We start from the raw sequence: 19,436 nt of genomic DNA, 5'->3' as shown, positions 1-19,436 counted from the left end.
CTAATGGCACAATCGACGATGTTTGCAGGCTTAGAAACCCACCATCTACTGCCACCTGTTCCCAGCATGCTTCGTATTGTATGCAATATCATAATGCAGATAAAAACTTGGATCCATAGCTGCTCAAAATGTGCGAATCTATCCAATTGAGATTGGAACCAAAAAGGTAGCGACAAATAAACTTGAGAATCACTGGGTTTCTTGATGCAAAAAGAAACTGATAAAGACTCGTAGCATGGGATAGCGGGATATACATTCATATCATGCAATTGACACCAGCTAGATATCTATGAACTTTATGTACGGCTCGGTACTGCGTCTGTTGTTCATGATAACTCTTCGCAAATGAGGGCACCTGTGCAACAACAGTTTCGCTCTTGAAGAATACGGACTTGAGAAAGTATGGATCGTCGAATGACTTTGTCGAGAAATCCCAAATGCAGATAATTCAGAGACGGTGACTGCAGCGGCAAACGCAGCGACTACCTGCCCGTCCATAGTTCCGATCGTACTTTCTATGTTTAAACGGCACAAGTTGGGTAACGATGCAAGTAGCGGAAGAACTTGACTAAAGTTCATTTCCTGGCAGTCTTTATAGTCATAGTCGTCTACCAAGGTTGGTTGGTACGAACGCAAATTGCATAGGGTCAAGTATCGCAGGTGAGGTGTCAAAGAAGAGGAGACATAAGCACGCACGGCTTCCAGATTGAAAGCAAGAGGGGTACCGTGAAACTCCAATCAGTGAAGCTGTATTAGCGATTGTAAGAATGAGAACATGATATCGTCAAGCATGTGACTTTGATGGATCCTGATAGTCTCTACTCTTTGGCTCTTGGACAAGACTTGAAAAGCAATTGGAAGCAGCGCCGCATCCAAGTCACCCCACCAAAGTTCCAACGTTCGTAGCAGTGGAAATCCGCCAATGTTATCCAGACTCGTCCATTGCTCGATAGAAGTGTACGATATATATACCGCGAGAGTCTGTAGACAGTTTGCTAGATGTGCAAGGATAGGGTATGCAATGTCCGCTATCCGACTGGTAACAGGGCGGACATTGCTGAAACTGCAGGGTGCATTTTCTACATCTGTTGGGGTTTTCCAAGCTTTGTGCACAAAACCGGCACGCCCTGCAGCTGTCTGCAGTGCTGATTCAAGGTCTGAAGGAGCGAGCCTCGCTGGTGTAATCCAGTGTCTGGCGTGACGTAAGCAATGTGCAGATAGATTGTTTCAAGATGTAGACACATCGATATAAGCTGCAATGTATCTGGTGTCACAAACCGCAGATTTGCCACGTCGATGCTCAAATGCTTCAACTTCCAAGGTCCTCGCGCTGTCTCCCGCTACGGAAGTATGCACTTCTCGAGGTCGTACTCTGCAGAATATGCACCAGCAGAGATGCCTGAGATTGCTACAGTTTTCGAGGATCGTTGGTATCAACCGTCAAGACCTGTCACTGCGCGCCGCAGTCTTCGAGAAACCTCCCTGAACATAATAAAATCGTCCTGCTCTAGCTCGCTGCAAAAGTCGCTGTATATCGCTTCGTGCAGTCTGCATAAAATTTGTTGCATATATATTTTATTCATTGATGCATCAATCCTAATTGGGAGAAACACTTTGGAATTCCATGTCGACAAACGAGCCATGGAACGTGGTGGCATTAAATTTACCGATATAGCATCGAGCCAACTCTTGCATGTTTGCAGCATCCAATATAAGAATGAAGCAGTTGCTTGACGAACCGTCGACTGAGGTGTCACGTACGTTGACAAAGCTCAAAAGAGCACCTTGGTCCTCGGGCGCATCGGCAGATTCCATATCCTTGGGAACAAAGACGGGTTCTGAGCATGTGCAGTTATCCAAGGCAAACCTTGCAGTTTCGCCAGTTGTTAAATCGACCTTGATCAACCCGGTGTCTTGACGGTTATCACCAGTTTGCTGACATCCCCAGACATATCGATATGGCGTGATCGTCTTCTTTGGAGAGAACCGAGGGAATTCGACATTCTCGGCGAGTACGCGACGAGTAACCTTGGCGTTCTTTCCATTCTCGTTGCTGGGCAGGGATATCGAGTATCGAACGAGATCGGCATAATCAGCGGCACCGTCGGAGTCAAGACGTAATCCACGCAGTTTTTCCTCCTTCTTGGCACCCTGCTTGCTGCTGGTATCAACTCGTTCGTCCACAGCACCGAAGCTATGCACAGCGTATACGACATCGCCAGAGGCAAACGCACAGCAGTCGAGGTGAAGCGTGGTGTTGCCCTCACTGTCTGTCTCGCCGAATCCGTTGGCTGTGTGGAACGTAAAGAATGGATCCGTGGGCACTGAGACAACCTGGCCAGCTTGCTTGTTACGACTGATCACGTGCAGATACGAAGGTTCGTTTGCTTGCCATGCAAGTCCACCCACAACCGTACCGCTCAAGACCAAATCAAGACCATGGTTAGTATAGATCAAAGGTGACTCGGGAATAACGACATAGTCCTTTGTAAGCCAGAACGAATGGATGTAGCTTGGATTGAACGAAGTGTATTTTCCGTTGGGAAGCAGACGATGTGTTATCTTGGCAAGTATGGTGACTTGTCCCGTCTTGGAAATGGAGAATACAGTCATTGAAGGAGTGCGGCCAAAATGGATAGTGAAGTTGAAGACTTCGCCGGTCTCTGGGTCGTATTGATGGTGCGCAGCTGAAATGTTGCCATCCAAGGCTTGATCGTAGTTTTGGTACGTAAATATTTTCTCAGGCTCTGTATGTATAAGAACACATTATCAGCATATGAGTTGAATACTTTACTTGTCGGACAAAGATACCTAGTGTATCGTGGTGCAGCTTTTGAAGAACATTGGCATCCGTCTTGGATACAAGGACGTGCTCTTGCTGATTATCACTTTGCGGAAGAGGATAGTTGGGCGTAGTCGTGACGCCGACGGATTGCGATGATGGGCTTTGGTGACGTCTGTCGCTCTTGCGCAGCATCATAGAATCAATACGCGCCGCAGTACCCTTGAGACGTCCCCAAGAAGATTCGCGGCTGTGAACATGACCAAAGAACGGTCCAGGTGTTTCGCCTTGCACGAGTGCTTTCTCCCTGTCTTCTGCGGTCATGCGTGAGTTGTATCGGATCGATTGGCGACTTGCAGAGACTTCAAAGCGGTGGATAAGCGGAAGACCATCGAATGCGTGGCGAATGACATATTGCGGGTCTTTCTCGTCTGGGCCGAGATTATATTTACCAGGTCCTAAACAACGTCAACCTATATTTGTTACTAAAAGGCGTATACAGAAAAATATATTTTATATTCTAAATCACTTACCAATACGATAGAGTACACCGTTGAGCCATTTAGGAATGGAACCCTTGACTGGGAGCCAAAGTGGGTCGGTAAATTGAGGCGTGTTGCGGAACGTCTTTGTGTGAGCACTGGCGAGTTTGCCGGTAGTAGTGATAATGTCAAAGAAGCCCATGATACTGATATACTGTTTTTGTTGCTTTCTGCTGCGTTAGCTTCACTTGGAGAGCTTCCTCTGCTTTTTATTACTATTCCAATTGTCCGGTTCACGGCGTATTCCTCCCAATTTTGTAAACTGTCTCACCGGTCAACGGCGTATTTCTCCCAAATATGGCAATCAACATGGAATCCCCACGTACACATCTGAGGTGCCGGAAACTGTAATGAGTCATCAAAAATCAAAGCCAAGAAATTCTACACGTAGCATTTGTCTGAATGCGAATGATATATCACTGTAGAACGATATTGATTTACAAGAAACCGTTTTGACGCTTAGTATAGATACGTCAAAGCAGTTTAAATTATTAAGATCGCAAGAATTAATAGAAAATTAAGCACCGTAACAGCTGTCAAAGATTTTCATGATGATAGACTTTCCAATATCTCTCACTAATGAGCTTAACGCACAATTGAGCGCCTAGATGTTGCCAAGCTAATCTTGGCAAATAATTGATCTTTTCCGCTTGAAAAACTACGCCGACTTTACTGTTGAAGGAGGAAGATTACGTGAGCTTTTAGATGATATAGCTATGTAGATGCTTAGCAGATCAAAACAAAGAGTAGCTATATTTTCAATTGATGGAGACATCCTCGTAGCGGTTGTCCACAAAAGAGCCGTGGAACGTTGTAGCCTTGAAAGGTCCAATGTCACAGAACGCGACTTGTTCCATAGTATGAGCATCCAAGACGAGCAAAGCGCATCTGTCCTTGCGTGGATCAACATCATCCACAACATTGACGAAGCTTAAAAGGCACCCTTCATCCTCTCGACTGGTTACCGAAGAAGGCACAAAGATGGGCTCAGAGCATGTGAAGTTGGATCGATCGAATTTCAATGTTTCGCCAGTATCCAGATCAATCTTGACAAGGCTGTATCGCTCTGTCCCTTCCCTCGTTGCAGATCTCAATTGGCATCCCCAGGCATACTTGTACGGTAATTGAGACACTTTTTGCGAGAACCTCAGAAACTCAATGTTGGTTGCGATGGTGTCATACGAGCAAGTTTGTTCCGTCGAAAGTGTCAAGCGGTACCGCCGCAGATCACCAAAACTCGGTTGGCGAATAGGCGGCATGCTTATTCCGCGAGGTTTCGTGGTGGCTTCTGGAGGAGGATGGATATCTTTGTGCACTTGAGCTTTTCTGCGCGGGTTACCAAAGCTGTGGAGTTGGTAAAGGATGTCACCGTCGGAGAACGCACAGCAATCCATCACGACAACAGACTTGCCATTTTCATCGGCAAAATCCCAAGCATTGCCAACATGGAATGTACAAAAGGGATCCGTGGGTATAGTTGTGACGTGCCCAATATCCGGTATGCGGCTGATAACATGCAAATAGGCTGGTGCACTATGATCCCAGGTCATACCTCCCAACGCAACGCCGCGAAGTAAAAAGTCCAATGGTTGATAGTGCAGAGGACTTTCGGGTATGACGATGAAGCGACGTGTCACCCAGAACGAATGGATATACGGTACAGAGATACGTGTGCGTCGACCGTCTTTGAGTTTCCGGTGCGTAATCTCGGCAAGTACAGTTGTACGCCCAGACCGGCTGATGGAGAAGACAACCAGCTTTGGGATAGGGAACATGGATACTGTAAAGTTGAAGATTTCGCCTGTCACTGGATCGTACTGATGGTGCGCCGCAGATAATTCCCCGTTTAGCCTAGCACCGTAGTCCTCGTACGAGAATAACTTTTCGGGAGCTGGGGAATGGTAATCCGTGAGATACTTGTTATTGGTGTGAGCTACAACTACTACTTACAAAGCCTATCGGAATGCACCAGTTGAAGCGCGTTGACATCTGTCTTTGCAACGAGCACCTTTTTTGTATTTTCGCCGAGCTGCTGCTGCTGCTGCTGCTGCTGCTGCTGCTGCTGCTGCTCATTCTCGTTCCAGGAAGCAGGAACCGGATAGTTTGGTGACACCGTGACGCCTATCATAAGCGACGACGGATCACCACGTTTGGGAACTATTGGGTTAGTCAGGCGGTTCCAAATAGCCATGACTCGTTCCCAAGCAGAGAGCTCTTGAATATGCCCAAAAACCCCTGGTGCCTTGGCAGGATCGTGAACCAGAATGTGCCCTGCTTCCGTCGCTGTGTTGCGCGAGTTGTAAAGCACTGCCTGTCGCTCGGAGGATACTTGCAAGCGATGAATATATGGCATTCCGTCAAATGCATGGTTAATGACAAGTTTCCCAAGGTTGTATTTTCCCGGGCCTGGCATATATGCGTTAGCTAAAGTAGCCTGGGAATTGCCACGTAATACTTGATGACACTGTTGTGAAATACTTGCCTATGCGGTAAAGAATACCGTTTAGGTACGGAGGCAACGTGCCTTTGACAGGTCTCCAGACTGGATCGAGAGTCTCGGGTGTGTCTTGAAACTGTTCGGTTTGAAAAGCCTTTATGCGCGCGTCGAAGCTAAAGTAATCAGCGATACGTCTTTTGAGATAATAGTATGATGCAAGTAGAAAAATAGACAGGTAGATCGAGAACATTTGGATACGGAGAGATACAAGAGAAAAACGCGTGGCGGCTTTTTCGCTCCCATTTTTAAACCTTGTCTCGATTTCATTGTCCTTCAGCTGCTACAAATCGGCAAATCCACGACGGGCGGTGTTGCACAAGGATGGAGACTCATCATGACAGAGATGTAACTAGGACGCAAAAACGAGGTGATGCATTTGAAAGAACAGAGATATTGTACGTAAAGACGTATGAATCTAACGGGTCATGATTGCGAACGATAAGAGCAAGGGATAGAGGGAAAGCAAATGAAACAAACATTAAGCAACTAAATGATGTCAAAGGATAATGCTAGAAAGGGAAAACGATGAAAAACTTTTGCTTTTGCTACAGAAACGGTGAAGGAAAGGAATCGAGATGGAGGTTACAATGGCGTTTAGATGAGTTTTGCTTGGCCGTTCCGTATCAGGTGTTTCACGTCGTTGTATCGTACAAAATAGATATCACCTTTTTCAAATGGCACGAATTCATCCCTAGCATGGCTTTTAGACGGATTCCAAGCAACTACATTGGATTTCCTCTCATAGTTTTACCTTGCAAGCTGGATTCGTCCCACATCTTCCATGACTTTAATGAAGACGGGGGCATCCAGGTTTGGCGTGACCACTGTATAGATTAATACGGTAATCAGAAGCATTCCAGCCAAAATAATAGATAATCAACTTCATACCCATATTAAGTCCATCAAAATTTTCGTCTTGCTTGTGTTGTGAAGGAGGTAGCAAATGCAAAAATGAGTCGTGATTGTGTGTTTCGACGAGTTCTTGGTATCTGAAAGGATACACGTTGTTAAATCATGCCATTCTCTTCTTCACTAACATCTACTTGCTTTCGTGCATATGCAATTTCTTGCGTGGATAATAACTGATCCAGGTCTGGTTTTCGGATTATATCAAGAGCGAACTTTTCGATCTAAAGTTGTACGTATTGTCAGATCCACTACCAGCAAAGGGTCGCCGTGCATAGTTTCCCTTACTTTGTGTAAGCGAGTTCGAAGATAGCTTCGTATAACGTACTTTGCACGTTCAATTTCGTTTTGATACAGCATGGTGACAAACTTTTCTGCAGAATCTCGCGGGTTGATATCCATGACTTCGTTAATCTGACAAATACGAAAGGTTACAGGCATGATCGTTTCGCAAGGATATATGCATGCCCTACTTTTTCATCCAGTCGTTCAATAAGGCCTTCAACTAGGTGATGTTTGTACGGCAAGATCTCTGGTGCTGTGCGTTCATCGATCCACGCCTGCGTCAGGTCTGCCATGAGCAGACCGCCGCCCACAGCTTCGCTTCCAAGTGTGAGATCGGTGAACGCAGCGACGTCCTGCGATGTAGAGAAGCTGCCAGTCTGCAGCGATGCAGAGGATCGTAACAGTGAATCGTCGTTGGTGTCATCAAACGAGGCAGTGTCACCCAACATGAGGAACAGGGCAGGTTTTTTGCCTGAGGCAGAAACACAAGTCAGCAGCGAGCGGATGCCGCGCGCCCAAAAGAGAAAAGTGGGTTCCGTCTTCTAAAAAGAGAAAGAGCTGTTGCCGCTGCTGCTGACCAGGAAGAAATTGCATAGTTTACGCCCACAAATATCACCCTGCATCGCATTCTACAGAGGCAACAGCCTGATAATCAATATCTGGTCTAATAAAGCATAGACGTGCTTTTCGCGGTTATTGCTCTCGCAGACCCAAAAGACTTTCATTATTCCTACATTCTGCATCATCCCAAAAATGTGTGCACACTCCTGGAAATTTTGCGCCAAGATGTCAGGGACAAGAGTGATTTCATTACTGCAGCAAAAAGCTTAGGTGCCTGATGCGGCAAAATTCCTGGTCCTAGCAGTAATTAAGCCAGGTACAGTGAGCAAATAGATCAACCAAATTAGCACACTGCTACTATGCTACAAAGACTATTGAGAAGGTGGAGGGTATCTGCACGCTGCTGTGGCTGCATACAGCCGCTGGGACTGGTATGAACCATTGTTTGCGTCTGCCTACTGCCTTCTGGGCAATGGCGAAAAATGTAGGCCGCCATCGCCCGAGCATCGACCCGAAGTCCGTAGTGTCTATTTTTGTGCATTTACGAAATGAATTTGAAACCTCAGGACCCCCATCCAAGGTGACCCGCCCTTGGTTTCCTTTCCTTCTCTTTTTTCTTTTTCCTTTTGCTACAGACGCATCTTTATGGCCGACTTTTTCGATATTTTTGGCAGGAAAGCAAAAGCCAAAGTATCGACTGCGGCAGTAGCAACGGCGCCAACCGCACCAGCGCGCCGAAGAACAGCGCCGGACGCCAATAGCAACAACGGCAAAGCCAAAACCTGGACCCGATCTCGTCAGTAACTTGCAGCAGCTTCAGACCCTGCCTCTTCGGACCTAATGAGTGCAATGTAGGGCAATTAAAGGACTCGACGGGAGCCGAAGCGCAGAGACCGTCGCGATCGTCCTTCGACCTGAACGCCACGCAGTCTTCTTCGTCAGCTGCTCGGAAGCCGGCCGCAGCTATTCCACCCGAAGAACGGCTAGAAATTATGTTCAACAGAATGCTGGTAAATATTGCTGTGCTGCAAACAGTATCAACTATACATTAAGCACGAGAGAGAAACAGGACCGACGCGGGATTCACGAGGAGCGTATAAGGCGGGCAATGCAAGCATATGATATCAACAAAAAATGGCTCATGGTAAATCAGGACCAGCAAGCCGAGAGTCTTTTGTCGAAAACAGATCCCAAATATTTGCACCAAGCGCCGCCGTTAGCAACAGCATCTGATAAAACACGTTCAAACAGCAAAGCTGGACTAGTGGTGAAACCGTCGGCGTCAAAGAGTTCAGAAACACAGCAACAACAACGAATCCATGGAGGCAACGGGTTCATCAGCGAGATTGCCAGAAATGCATCAGCAACTACTACAAAGATGAGATTAGGGGCAGGCGGTGGCAGCAGTCAGTCCAGCATGGATGTAGCAACGACGGTTGAAAAGAACACACCCGAGTATTTCATTCGCATACTGATGGAACCAGGACTGCAAAGTGTTACACCGACAGTAGCAGCGCATCTAGAAGTCAGTCTTCGGACTCGCCCAGTAGAGTATGTAAGCTGATACGTCGCGTGATTCAGGATCTGATCTGTTCTAATTGTTGGATCATTTAAGCTGGGTGGAGCGATTCATTAATCTCCAGGGATTACATGTTCTCGCCCAGAATTTAGCTTACATTAATTGGAGTACAAATAGGTCATTAGGGAAAAAGTCGCCGCCTTCGCCGTTTGCAATCGAGGCTAACCGCTTTTGGGAATTTACAGAAGCATTGCACGACCATCAACTGCCATTGACGTTGAGATTGAACTCATCAAGGCCGTGAAAGCGATTGTCAACATAAAGGTTTTTCTTTGGTTCAATCCGCACGCAACGACTTTACGCAAGAGATGATTAATTCATGTTCTCGTTGGTAGCTCGGTGCACGGGAAATGATGCGCAATCCAGAGTTTATACACGCTGTTGTCTTCTCATCTGCAAGCCCGCACTGGCAAACACGAAAACTGGTCTGTGAGCTGCTTGTGTTTTTGTGTTACTCTCACAGCGCGGGCCACAAGCACGTGCTCCAAGGCTTCGAGCTGCTGCAGCAACACAAGAAAGATGCAGGGCTCTTTGACACATGGATGAGAGACTTGGAGCAAACGATCGATGGACGCGGTCGGATGGGTTCCTTGGTTGATGCACATCAAGATTTGAAGAGGTTAGGTGTCTACAATGCTCCAGATAATCATCTCATGGAATATGCAGTAAGTAATCTAAATGTCCAATGATGCATTAACCGGAAGAATTACTCACAGCAAGAAATGATGAAAAGTTGACAAACATGATTCTGGTTAATGGCCTGATTAAATCATGTCCCGATTTGTATCAGCGGATCCATATCCGGGAACAATTCAATGTCGGTGGCATCCAATCGCGTGTGTTTCCAAAGTTGGAAGAACTGGATTATCATCTACTCAATATCCAAATCGATGCGTTCAAGGTGGCAGCAGAGAATGACATTGAGGACGCATTTGGGGATGAACTCTCGCTCTACTCTGACATCTCCCAGCCTGCGGAGCTACTCGACATCCTCATAGAATCTTTGGCAGATACCCCGCAAGCTCTAGAGCAGGTTTCCTGCATGCTGCGGAACCTTTTGCTTATCCGAGGAGAGACAGATACCAGGATACACGTATTGAAAACAATCAACAGTATTGTTAACCGCATCGCTGTTGATTTTCGAAGTGGTAACCTAGCATTGGATGATTACCGGTCCTTGTACGGCGTATCAGTTGGAGGACTGGTGCAAAAATTTACCGATCTTGACCGGTCGCGGCACTCGTTGGATAGTGCAAGTAGCAGCAGCCACGATAGATTGCTTGCAGAAAGGAACGAGCTCGAACGTGAATTATGGGAACTCAAAAGACGTCTATCTAATCCTACTTTTACATCACAAAACAACGAAAAGCGTAAAGTCCTTTGTAAACCGCAGTAGGGTGACTGTAAAACCTAACCGATTTTTTACTTCACTGTAGAAATTGCAACGTTGAAGAAGGAAAATGAGTCACTGATGGAGCTAGTGAAAACATCGAGAAAGACGATAACCATGCTTCAGGAACGACTGAAGCAAATGGATGCACTCACCGAAACCGAAGAGGAACCATCGGTGCCTGGTCTTGTACTTGGAAACGAATGGAAACTGGCACGCAAGAAACATGTGCATCTTAAAGACCAAGATGGAGAGAATAACCAGACTATAAGTGTCAAAAATGCACAGAGAGCCATTGCTGATCAGCTCAAGAAGCAATTTGCTGATGCGGTCAGTGACCGTGCAGGTAAAGTGGAAAACACCTGATATCCATAGTGCGCCTTAGGTCAACTCTAAAAAACTCTCTCTCTCTAATCTTTTAGATAATGGCTCCAACGATGCTTCTTTGAGCTCTTCCACGCAGCCAAACAGCCCCATACCGAGCTCCACGGACTTGAAGTCAAGTCTAAACATTGATCAAAACAGTATGTTAACAAGAGAAGGACTAACAAACTCTCCTGGGAAATTAATATTATTATATCTTTTCAAGGTTTCAACGAGCTAACTGCTTCGAACGCCGCTGTTCCTCCTCCACCTCCTCCGCCTCCGCCGCCACCACCAACCGGACCATCCAACGGTGTATCCTCACAAGCGAAGCAGAACGGTATTTGAAATAGATACCTTCCAAAGTATTACTCACATACTGACCGCATTACATTAGATGGGGCCACTGCTCTGCCGGCGCCGCCACCACCACCGCCACCACCGCCCCCTCCTGCTCCTGCCGTACCGGGGATCCCCGCAACAAAAGCTGTCCAGACGACAGGTAAGTACAGAAAGGATATACAAACCTTGTTTTTCTCGCTTACCGAAATAAAACAACTTCTGCAGCACCTCCTCCACCACCGCCTCCTGCCCCGATTGGACCGAGAAGGAAAGAAATTTCGCACTATCCAGAGACGAAACTCAAGAACCTTCAGTGGCAAAAACTTGAAACAAAGGATATCAACAAAACTGTATGGCATTTCGAGGACGTTGACGAAAAGGAGTTTGAGGAAGCCTTGTATCGGACAGGAGCTTTCAACAAGATCGAGGAGATGTTCCGAGCGGCGCAGACCAGCACCGTGTTTGCAGAAAAGCTGAAAAAGAAGGCAGAAGAGCAAAAAGACACGGCTGTCAAGTTTTTAAGCAAGGATAAGAGCCACAGCATAAGTATGTTTCTATTTCCCATGGTCTGGTGATAAAGGCGCGGATCCATAACTTTGATTTCGCATATATAGATATTGCCATTCTTTCCAAGATCAAGCACTATGCCTCGTTCCAGGATGTGCGTAGAGATATCCTGGCGATGGACGATGGTCTCTGCAGAGAAACATTCCTGAGCAACTTGATTGCCTTTGCGCCATCCAGAGTTGACGATCTTGTTACGATGAAGAAATATTTGGAGTCTCCCGAAGAAGAACTTCAAAAGCTGGATCTTCCGGAGCAGTTTACGCTCGAGGTAAAACTGAGCTGAATGTAGGAGATGTACAAGTCCTGACTTCCTATTTACAGATGATGAAAATGTATCGCTACGAAGCTCGTCTCAAGTTTATGCTGTTCCGTGTCCAGTTCTCAGAACGCTACGAGCAACTTTCAAAGGTAACAAGTACCTGGATCGCTGCATGTGCAAGTTCTTACATGCGATGTTTGTTAGAATATGAATATCGTGCTTGAAGTAGCAGACTCGCTTCGTCACTCGGTTAGCTTCCAGGAGCTACTATGCGTAAGTCTTACTTTCGTCTTTGAAACATGGTGCAACGATTCTGACAGTGTATATACACACATAGCTTATACTTTTGCTGGGTAATTTCATGAACGGCTCAAGTTTCCAAGGCGGAGCGTTCGGTATCCGGATCAATAGTATCAACAAGGTAGGCGGCAATCCCAGAGGCGACCAACTTTGGATTTATCTCTAATTCTCCTCGTTCTTTTTAGCTCGTTGATACAAAAGCATCCACGACGTCGTCTGTGACACTACTGCAAGTGTTGGTCGGTATCGCACGTCGCAACTTTCCACATATTGAACGATTCTTGCATGATTTGCGCAACATTCACCATGCAGCCCGCAGTAAGTTGACAAAGCAAGAAAAAGAATGACCACGAGAATTAATTACTTATTCCTTTTTCTTTGAAGTCGTGGCGAGTTTGAATGACATGATACAAGAATATAATGATATGCGGGAGGTGATACGCTTGTTAGATGAAGAACTGGAAACCAAGTGGCGCGATGAGACAGAACTGGATGAGGGCGATCGTTTCTTCCAAGTCATGTCTGAGCACCGCGACGCTGCCAAGAACAAATTTGAAGAGCTCGAGACATTGTATGTCAACATGGACGCGAAGTGGAAGGATGCAATGGAGTACTACGGAGAGACACCAAAGTCTATGCGCCCTGAGGAGTTCTTTGAACATTTAGCGCGCTTCGTGGATAACTGGAAGGTATAGTTCGTACAACAGGATGCTGTAAAATGGGAGGCATACTCAAGTTTATACCCGCCGCTATTTTAGGATGCAGCGTTAGCGGAGGAACGGCATCAAAGGAAGAAAGAACGTGAGGAGAAACGAAGAAAACAAGAGCAGGAACGCAAAGAGAGATTGCAGAAACAAAAGGAGCTTGAAATGGATGTTTTCAATATTGATACAGGTAAGAAAGAAAAGTACTGCCCCTACATCAGTCTGGTTTATGTCTCCGTTTTACGCAGATGCGGAAAAGGATGATCGTCGAATGATGGATAACTTGATGGAGAAGCTTCGCTCCGGCGAGATGGAATATCAGCAGCGACGCCAGCGACGTCAACACCAGCGTATCAAATTGCTCCAACAGTCAACGGATGAGCAGTTGTTACCATATACACCGACCTCAACTGACACACGGCAAAACGATGTAGATAAAAAGCGACGTCGAGAACAAGAGGACGATGACGACCGCTTCAGCATTGAAATATCTGCTATGGATCTTCTCAAGAGTCTTCAAGAAGAATAAGCGATGGAAGAAAATATATCTACAGATACATATATACATACGTGATCCCATCCTTGTACATACTTATGTATATTCCGCCTCCCACTCACCGTCATGGACAACCATTCATTTATATCCATTTATCTCTTGCAATGTACCATAACTAGAATATCTGTATGCATTCTATAGCTATTTTTGGACATAAAGTCATTTCTCCCTCGGAAATATTCATTTCATTTAAGCTTTGTAGCAGCACGTAGTCACTGTACCATACAAAGGTTAAAAATAACCAGGACCTGTTGCACTATTTCGAATTGCCTCGTTTTGGAAAAGATCTGATGCTAAATGCTTGCAAAGCCCCTCTCCAGCCGCAGTAACAGTCTCTTCTTCTTTATTATTTCCATGGAATGTCATCAACCATTGTTGTAAATAGCTGCTTTCTGGAAAACTTGCCCACTGAAATCCTACATGAAATTTTCAGTCATATCTCGCTTCAAGACCCCATCCAATGGGCACTAACTTGCAAGGAATGGAGAAATAAGCTCTTACTGGAATACCCTGGCATGTGGTACGAGATTGATTTTCGGCAGCTACCTAACAGGCACCTTCTTGACAAGCAGCTATTTGACAAGTCTCTGCACAAAATAGCCCTTTCTTTTGATACGATGTATATTTTCGATGAAGTGGATCCATTTGAGCTAAATTGTTCCAGAGGGATCATCCTAAAGAATCGGTCGAATTACATCCGCAAGTTGGAGCTTAACATAGGTATGTGCTTCTCATTATTTGCAGCACCCAGAAGGACTGTACAAACACTCGCTTAAATATGCCACCCATACATCAAAGCATTGCTGTAAATAGTGATACGTCCGGATGACGACTATGTTTTTCATCGGACAGTTGGACATCCAGATAGCGAAGGACGTCTTCCTGAACTAAGTTTGTGCTTGTTTTTCAGACTTAACAAGCAAAGTCTCGTGGATGTCTATATTTCATGCAACAACCCAAACTTTGCACGGGTGTTGTTAGATGAATGCCCGTATATTACCCATCTGCGCTGGCATGCTATAGAACACGATATTGGAGCTATCGAATTCTTCGAAGACCTGATCGAGCGCGAGCCGCTTTTATCGATGACTCTGCGCTTAAAGTACCTTACTTTTCAGATGGAAAACGTTGTCGAGATACCGGAGATCTTGGTATAGGCTATATCACGCAGCCCTGACTTGGAGACGTTCTACTTTAACGCTGTTCAGGAATCACCTATCGCGATATTTAGAGCGCTCAGCGCGAACTGCTACAAGTTGCAAAGAATCGGCCTGTATTTGGAGCCGTGGGATAAAGTCTGCGGGAGAACTCCTACTTGGCAGCAGGTTTCACATCGATCCATACATCCTTAGCGAAGATGATTACTCGAGTGCAGAAGCTGCCGAGTGGTTGTTTTCTCTTATTCATCGTGTGCGCTGCAAAATGCAAGATATCATGATCCCACCGCAATATTGCGTAGGGCATGAAGCATGTTGAGAGCAACTGGCAGCGGCTGGTGGATTCCCAAACCTGCAGAGATTATCGATTGCGCCCTTGGACGACAACGATCTACACATATCAGACAAGATTTTATCCATGGCACCCGCGGTTGATACATTGTCAATGTATCTCGGCTACGCGAATGCTAACCTTTCCAGCGACTACGGACGACTTGTAAACGATATTTTGCAAAGAAACACGACTCAGCTACGAAAGTTGACATAGCAAGCCGTTGCGGATATGAGTCAACAAACGTGCCAAAGCATTGTGGAATCTTGTCCTTGCCTACAAACTATTTCAGTCACTACTCCGGATGCATTTTTTATCAACGAATGTATACCTGTTCTGGTTACACTGCCCAATCTTCGCTGTTCAAACGCCAATGTCACAGAGCGATCTGTTACTCAAGCACGAAGCGGTTGCTCCGTTCATTGCAGCAATTAAAAGTAGCATATTCACTCACTTCCGGCTATCGATCGAGTCTATCACAGCTGAAGCATTGCGGTGTCTCATGTCGATACCAACGCTCAGATATCTCAAACTTCGGATGTCAAAGTACGGGCCTCGTAGGCTCAAGTTAAAGGATATCAAGCTAATGCTTGCAACATTCGAGACTCGATTTCGTCACTTGATTAACAAACCAGTTGATGGCGACGACGATTGCAAGACAGACTTTGTATTTTGCAATGCTAGAGTCTTGGTGTTTTGCATTCAACGCATGTAAATATATATCCCTATGTATTAATGAGAATGTTTGATGTTAATATAGCATTAGGGACCTATTGCAGTTATCTCCTTGGTTCCCTTTGTTGCATTGCAGATGATGCAAACAATGGTTTCGAAACTGGCAAATCAGCGAAATGTTGTCACCGAAATTTTATGCTGATTAAAAAATGCCATAAAACCTTTCGGCTGAGAAACAGTCTTATTTTCCTTCTTCCTTTCTGCTGCAACATTCCCTTCGATACTCCCTTTTCCAATGCCATACACCGATTTTTGCAGCGAGTTAGAAGTGCTGGACGATTTTGCTATGTTTCGAGAGGTTTCTCGGATACTCCAGCGTGCAGTGACGGGTCTTGACAGGAACAGGCGACGGGTGGTCACACTGCATGATTTTGAGCATGCGCGGCAAGTAGCAGAGACCCTCTTTAACCCACAAATACAACAACAACAGCAGCAGCAGCAACAGCAGCAACGACAACGACGGCGTGATAACATCCTTTCCAGACTGGACCTCGCACGGCGTCTAGTGAATGCATGTCCCACTGCATCCTTAGGATATCTGCATTACGCACGTATTATGGAAGAGCAAGGCCAGTACGAGGCCGCTGTCCGCGTTTACGACAATGCACTTGAAAAGGTTCACAAAGGGGACCCCTATATTCAGAATTTGCAGCCCAGAAGACTCGAGCTCGTTAGCCAATACCTCAACTTGCGGACGCTTGGCAGGCTGCCAGTCGAGATTATTGACTATATCATGCTCAACTTCCTGTCTGTTACTGACCGTGTCCACTGTGCTCAAACTTGCAAAGCCTGGAAGCACATGATCATGGATTCCAACGTAATGTGGCAAGATATTGATTTTCGAAAGCTAAACCCTCGCATGCTTTTTTATCAATTGTACAACAAGTCACTACGCAAAATCACGCTTGGCTATTCATCCAGATTCACGCTGCTGTGCCCTACCGGTGTTGTGATACCCAGCAGATCAAATTACATTGAAGAATTGGTGCTTGACTTAGGTACGGCTCGATTCTATACAGGTGAATACAGAAAAGCGGTGCCAATGGCAAAATTTTAAACTATCTTTTTAAAACAGATATTGATCATGACCATTCTTTATTATTTATTTGTATACAGAGCCAGATTTTCATGTACATTACTACTCAATCACGACTCGACTTCTCGACCTACTGCGATTAAACAGCCAGAGCCTCACCAGCGTTCAAATAAACTGTGAGGATGACTTGTTTATACCAACGATCCTCGAAAACTGTAGCAATCTCACACATCTCTCCTGGCGCATATTCTACTGGGCACAGCCTCCAGAAGTGTATATACCGTGGCGAGAAACAGCGGGAGGACCTTGGATGTTGAAGCACCTGAGCATCGACGTGGCAGATCTGCGGTTTGTGACACAGGATACGCTGCAGCTTATATCCAAATGTCCACACCTTGAAACTCTCTATCTGTACACTGCTAATGTCTGGACAACCGGCGAGCTATACGATCGAGGCTCATTCCTTCAAACCCTCAATCAGTACTGTAGACAGCTGCGGCGGGTCGACTTCGTGCACAAAGCTTGGAAAAGCCCAAGAGAAGTAGAAAATGCACCCTGCAGTTTTAGCAATATCCACCATGTTACTGCTCGGGCAGCAGACGCTGCCTTCCCAGTTCTTGCACGTCTAGCTAGCGGTCTACAAACTCTTGCGATATCTATATCTTACATATCTATCGAGCAATGGACGATTTTGGACCATATTGGTGGATTCCCACAGCTGCAAACGTTGGAACTTTGGTGGGATGACTTGGATGCGGCGCTGCTCCCAGTTACATTCCAAGTCCTGTCTAAGAGCCAAAGAATAGAGACTGTCAGGATCCATCGAAGTCGCATGGTTGACGATATCACATTTCCATTCTTACAATCGCTGACACAGCTTCGCTGCTTGGAATTCCACGGTACTCTTGGTTTCAATCCGGAAGCCTTGCATGCTTATGTCTTCTCTTCTTCGACTCAATACCTGCAATATTTGACCTTATGCAATCGACCTCCGTATCGGCGGGTCTTGGAAGACAACAATAACTATCAAGGCTGGCGGGCAGTGGATTTGGGTCAACTTCTACCGCTATTTGCATCGTTACCCTGCTTGCGCTATTTAAACATAGAAAGTCTGACTGGAACTATGAACGAGCAGGTAGCCACGGCATTTATCAGCGCAATCAGGAGCGACAGACTTTGTCGTATCAAGCTGAAAACGGGGTTGTCATTTGAAGGATTGCAGCTGCTGGTATCTTTGCCGACTCTGAACGATTTGCATTTGGAATTTTTTGACATGATCGTCGAGGATCTCATGTTTTCTCAAGTCCATACGTTTCAAGAGCTATTGTTGCACAACAGTCCTCATTTGCGTAGAGTTATCATAAACAACAGACTCGATGCCGAACCGTATATGAAGTTCATAGACATCTAGCGGATATCAATTGCAAGATATGTATTTTATACCCTGTAATGACAGCATAGCTCTAGTACTTGCTGAACAATGAGCCCTTACTTTTTTACATCAAGGAACTCTGTGACTCAAGTTATTCGTCGCCGTCTTCTTGTACTCTGTATCAAATTTCAATTGGACAGATTCACACATTTTGAGCAGCTATGGATCCAGGTTTTTATCTGCGTCAGTATCTTTTATCAAATCAATCAAGATAGAAAAAAAGAACTTACAATTTTATCCTGCATTTGCGTCGCGAACCGTAATTGCTTTCTGATAATTTTGCGTGCACGGTTGAATTGGTGCAATTGTATGAGATCTTCAGCGTAATACAGCCAGCATTTGGTCTCGACAACAGGATTCTTGAGCCACTGCGCAAGCTTGATCTGCTGCAGTGCAAGATTTCCGGCCTTGTGCGCATACTTTGCGTCTGCCTTGCTCAGCGAGCTATACGCACCACCCAACACTGCATAGTACGTCCCTGTAAACGAGATCATATTCGCCCTAGATGCCAGACTCCACAGTCGACGGGACCTGAAGTATCACCATCAGACAACTTGTCATAGTTCCTCAACGTACCCATTTTTCTCTTTTTACCATGAAAGATCGAGTGAAGTGCGCTGTAGCACTTTTGACTGGCTAATCAAAATATCAATGAAGACTTGTTGGCACCGTGGGATCCGCCCATGTTGCTCGAATCCACAGAGTAACAAGACACGGGCATCGTTACTCGTCAATACGCGCGTCTTGATAGCTTCTACGGTCGAAAAATCGCTGCATGTGATGTCTCCAGTGTAAATATCTCGATGACGTTCTTCGCTCTCTTTTGCGCTGCTGTTGAAGGTGAACCACTGGGTCCTGTCAAGACCTCTCGAAGGAAATCGTAGCTTTAAGCAGACATCTTGCGTGATCGTCAATGCGAAGTCATATTTATTGACGTGATGACGTCAACTTTGAACTTTACTTTCTGCAAACGGTCTCAGACGTTGGCATTGTTGTTGATGTTGATACGAAAAGATCGAATTGAAGTGTGTCACATTGTTAGGCATTGGAAAAAGGCGGAGGTGTCAACAGGAGTATTCCAGAAAAATGCTTTGAGCTGCGCAATGTAACAC

The 19,436-nt window shown here is 45.7% G+C and overlaps 10 protein-coding genes across 10 annotated transcripts; 6 read left to right on the top strand and 4 right to left on the bottom strand.

Moving 5' to 3' along the window:
• Window positions 1-545: 545 nt before the first annotated feature.
• On the top strand, window positions 546-953 carry VTP01DRAFT_1976 (uncharacterized protein; the record flags this gene model as incomplete). Its single annotated transcript, XM_069380385.1, has 4 exons — window positions 546-551; window positions 605-660; window positions 743-761; window positions 816-953. 4 exons carry the CDS (start codon window positions 546-548, stop codon window positions 951-953), a joined length of 219 nt encoding a protein of 72 aa, XP_069237479.1.
• A 305-nt stretch (window positions 954-1,258) lies between these two features.
• On the top strand, window positions 1,259-1,486 carry VTP01DRAFT_1975 (uncharacterized protein; the record flags this gene model as incomplete). Its single annotated transcript, XM_069380384.1, has 1 exon — window positions 1,259-1,486. The coding sequence occupies one exon, from the start codon at window positions 1,259-1,261 to the stop codon at window positions 1,484-1,486; it is 228 nt and encodes a 75-aa protein (XP_069237478.1).
• A 110-nt stretch (window positions 1,487-1,596) lies between these two features.
• Window positions 1,597-3,466, bottom strand: VTP01DRAFT_1974 (uncharacterized protein; the record flags this gene model as incomplete). The annotated part of the gene is made up of 3 exons (XM_069380383.1): window positions 1,597-2,747; window positions 2,812-3,240; window positions 3,316-3,466. The coding sequence occupies 3 exons, from the start codon at window positions 3,464-3,466 to the stop codon at window positions 1,597-1,599; spliced, it is 1,731 nt and encodes a 576-aa protein (XP_069237477.1).
• A 616-nt stretch (window positions 3,467-4,082) lies between these two features.
• VTP01DRAFT_1973 (uncharacterized protein) lies at window positions 4,083-6,011 on the bottom strand (the record flags this gene model as incomplete). The annotated part of the gene is made up of 3 exons (XM_069380382.1): window positions 4,083-5,215; window positions 5,275-5,730; window positions 5,807-6,011. 3 exons carry the CDS (start codon window positions 6,009-6,011, stop codon window positions 4,083-4,085), a joined length of 1,794 nt encoding a protein of 597 aa, XP_069237476.1.
• A 404-nt stretch (window positions 6,012-6,415) lies between these two features.
• On the bottom strand, window positions 6,416-7,461 carry VTP01DRAFT_1972 (uncharacterized protein; the record flags this gene model as incomplete). The annotated part of the gene is made up of 6 exons (XM_069380381.1): window positions 6,416-6,512; window positions 6,573-6,645; window positions 6,710-6,810; window positions 6,869-6,951; window positions 7,016-7,141; window positions 7,201-7,461. 6 exons carry the CDS (start codon window positions 7,459-7,461, stop codon window positions 6,416-6,418), a joined length of 741 nt encoding a protein of 246 aa, XP_069237475.1.
• Window positions 7,462-8,218: 757 nt separating this feature from the next.
• VTP01DRAFT_1971 (uncharacterized protein) lies at window positions 8,219-13,606 on the top strand (the record flags this gene model as incomplete). The annotated part of the gene is made up of 20 exons (XM_069380380.1): window positions 8,219-8,369; window positions 8,429-8,583; window positions 8,643-9,124; window positions 9,189-9,269; window positions 9,338-9,416; window positions 9,488-9,817; window positions 9,886-10,522; window positions 10,589-10,888; window positions 10,965-11,066; window positions 11,132-11,245; window positions 11,303-11,407; window positions 11,473-11,793; window positions 11,862-12,082; window positions 12,136-12,222; window positions 12,278-12,346; window positions 12,411-12,494; window positions 12,559-12,691; window positions 12,758-13,062; window positions 13,132-13,267; window positions 13,326-13,606. 20 exons carry the CDS (start codon window positions 8,219-8,221, stop codon window positions 13,604-13,606), a joined length of 4,173 nt encoding a protein of 1,390 aa, XP_069237474.1.
• A 386-nt stretch (window positions 13,607-13,992) lies between these two features.
• On the top strand, window positions 13,993-15,337 carry VTP01DRAFT_1970 (uncharacterized protein; the record flags this gene model as incomplete). The annotated part of the gene is made up of 5 exons (XM_069380379.1): window positions 13,993-14,353; window positions 14,447-14,784; window positions 14,842-14,918; window positions 14,986-15,088; window positions 15,149-15,337. 5 exons carry the CDS (start codon window positions 13,993-13,995, stop codon window positions 15,335-15,337), a joined length of 1,068 nt encoding a protein of 355 aa, XP_069237473.1.
• Window positions 15,338-15,494: 157 nt separating this feature from the next.
• VTP01DRAFT_1969 (uncharacterized protein) lies at window positions 15,495-15,836 on the top strand (the record flags this gene model as incomplete). The annotated part of the gene is made up of 1 exon (XM_069380377.1): window positions 15,495-15,836. One exon carries the CDS (start codon window positions 15,495-15,497, stop codon window positions 15,834-15,836), a length of 342 nt encoding a protein of 113 aa, XP_069237472.1.
• A 255-nt stretch (window positions 15,837-16,091) lies between these two features.
• On the top strand, window positions 16,092-18,303 carry VTP01DRAFT_1968 (uncharacterized protein; the record flags this gene model as incomplete). The annotated part of the gene is made up of 2 exons (XM_069380376.1): window positions 16,092-16,875; window positions 16,973-18,303. 2 exons carry the CDS (start codon window positions 16,092-16,094, stop codon window positions 18,301-18,303), a joined length of 2,115 nt encoding a protein of 704 aa, XP_069237471.1.
• Window positions 18,304-18,393: 90 nt separating this feature from the next.
• Window positions 18,394-19,370, bottom strand: VTP01DRAFT_1967 (uncharacterized protein; the record flags this gene model as incomplete). The annotated part of the gene is made up of 4 exons (XM_069380375.1): window positions 18,394-18,483; window positions 18,555-18,855; window positions 18,919-19,222; window positions 19,286-19,370. 4 exons carry the CDS (start codon window positions 19,368-19,370, stop codon window positions 18,394-18,396), a joined length of 780 nt encoding a protein of 259 aa, XP_069237470.1.
• Between the last annotated feature and the right edge of the window lie 66 nt (window positions 19,371-19,436).

This window comes from Rhizomucor pusillus, assembly GCF_041956525.1.
Source record: "Rhizomucor pusillus strain CBS 183.67 unplaced genomic scaffold VTP01scaffold_12, whole genome shotgun sequence".
NCBI lineage: Eukaryota > Fungi > Mucoromycota > Mucoromycetes > Mucorales > Lichtheimiaceae > Rhizomucor > Rhizomucor pusillus.
The sequence above is the reverse complement of the archived record's forward strand: the minus strand, read 5'-3'. Positions and strand labels throughout refer to the sequence as shown.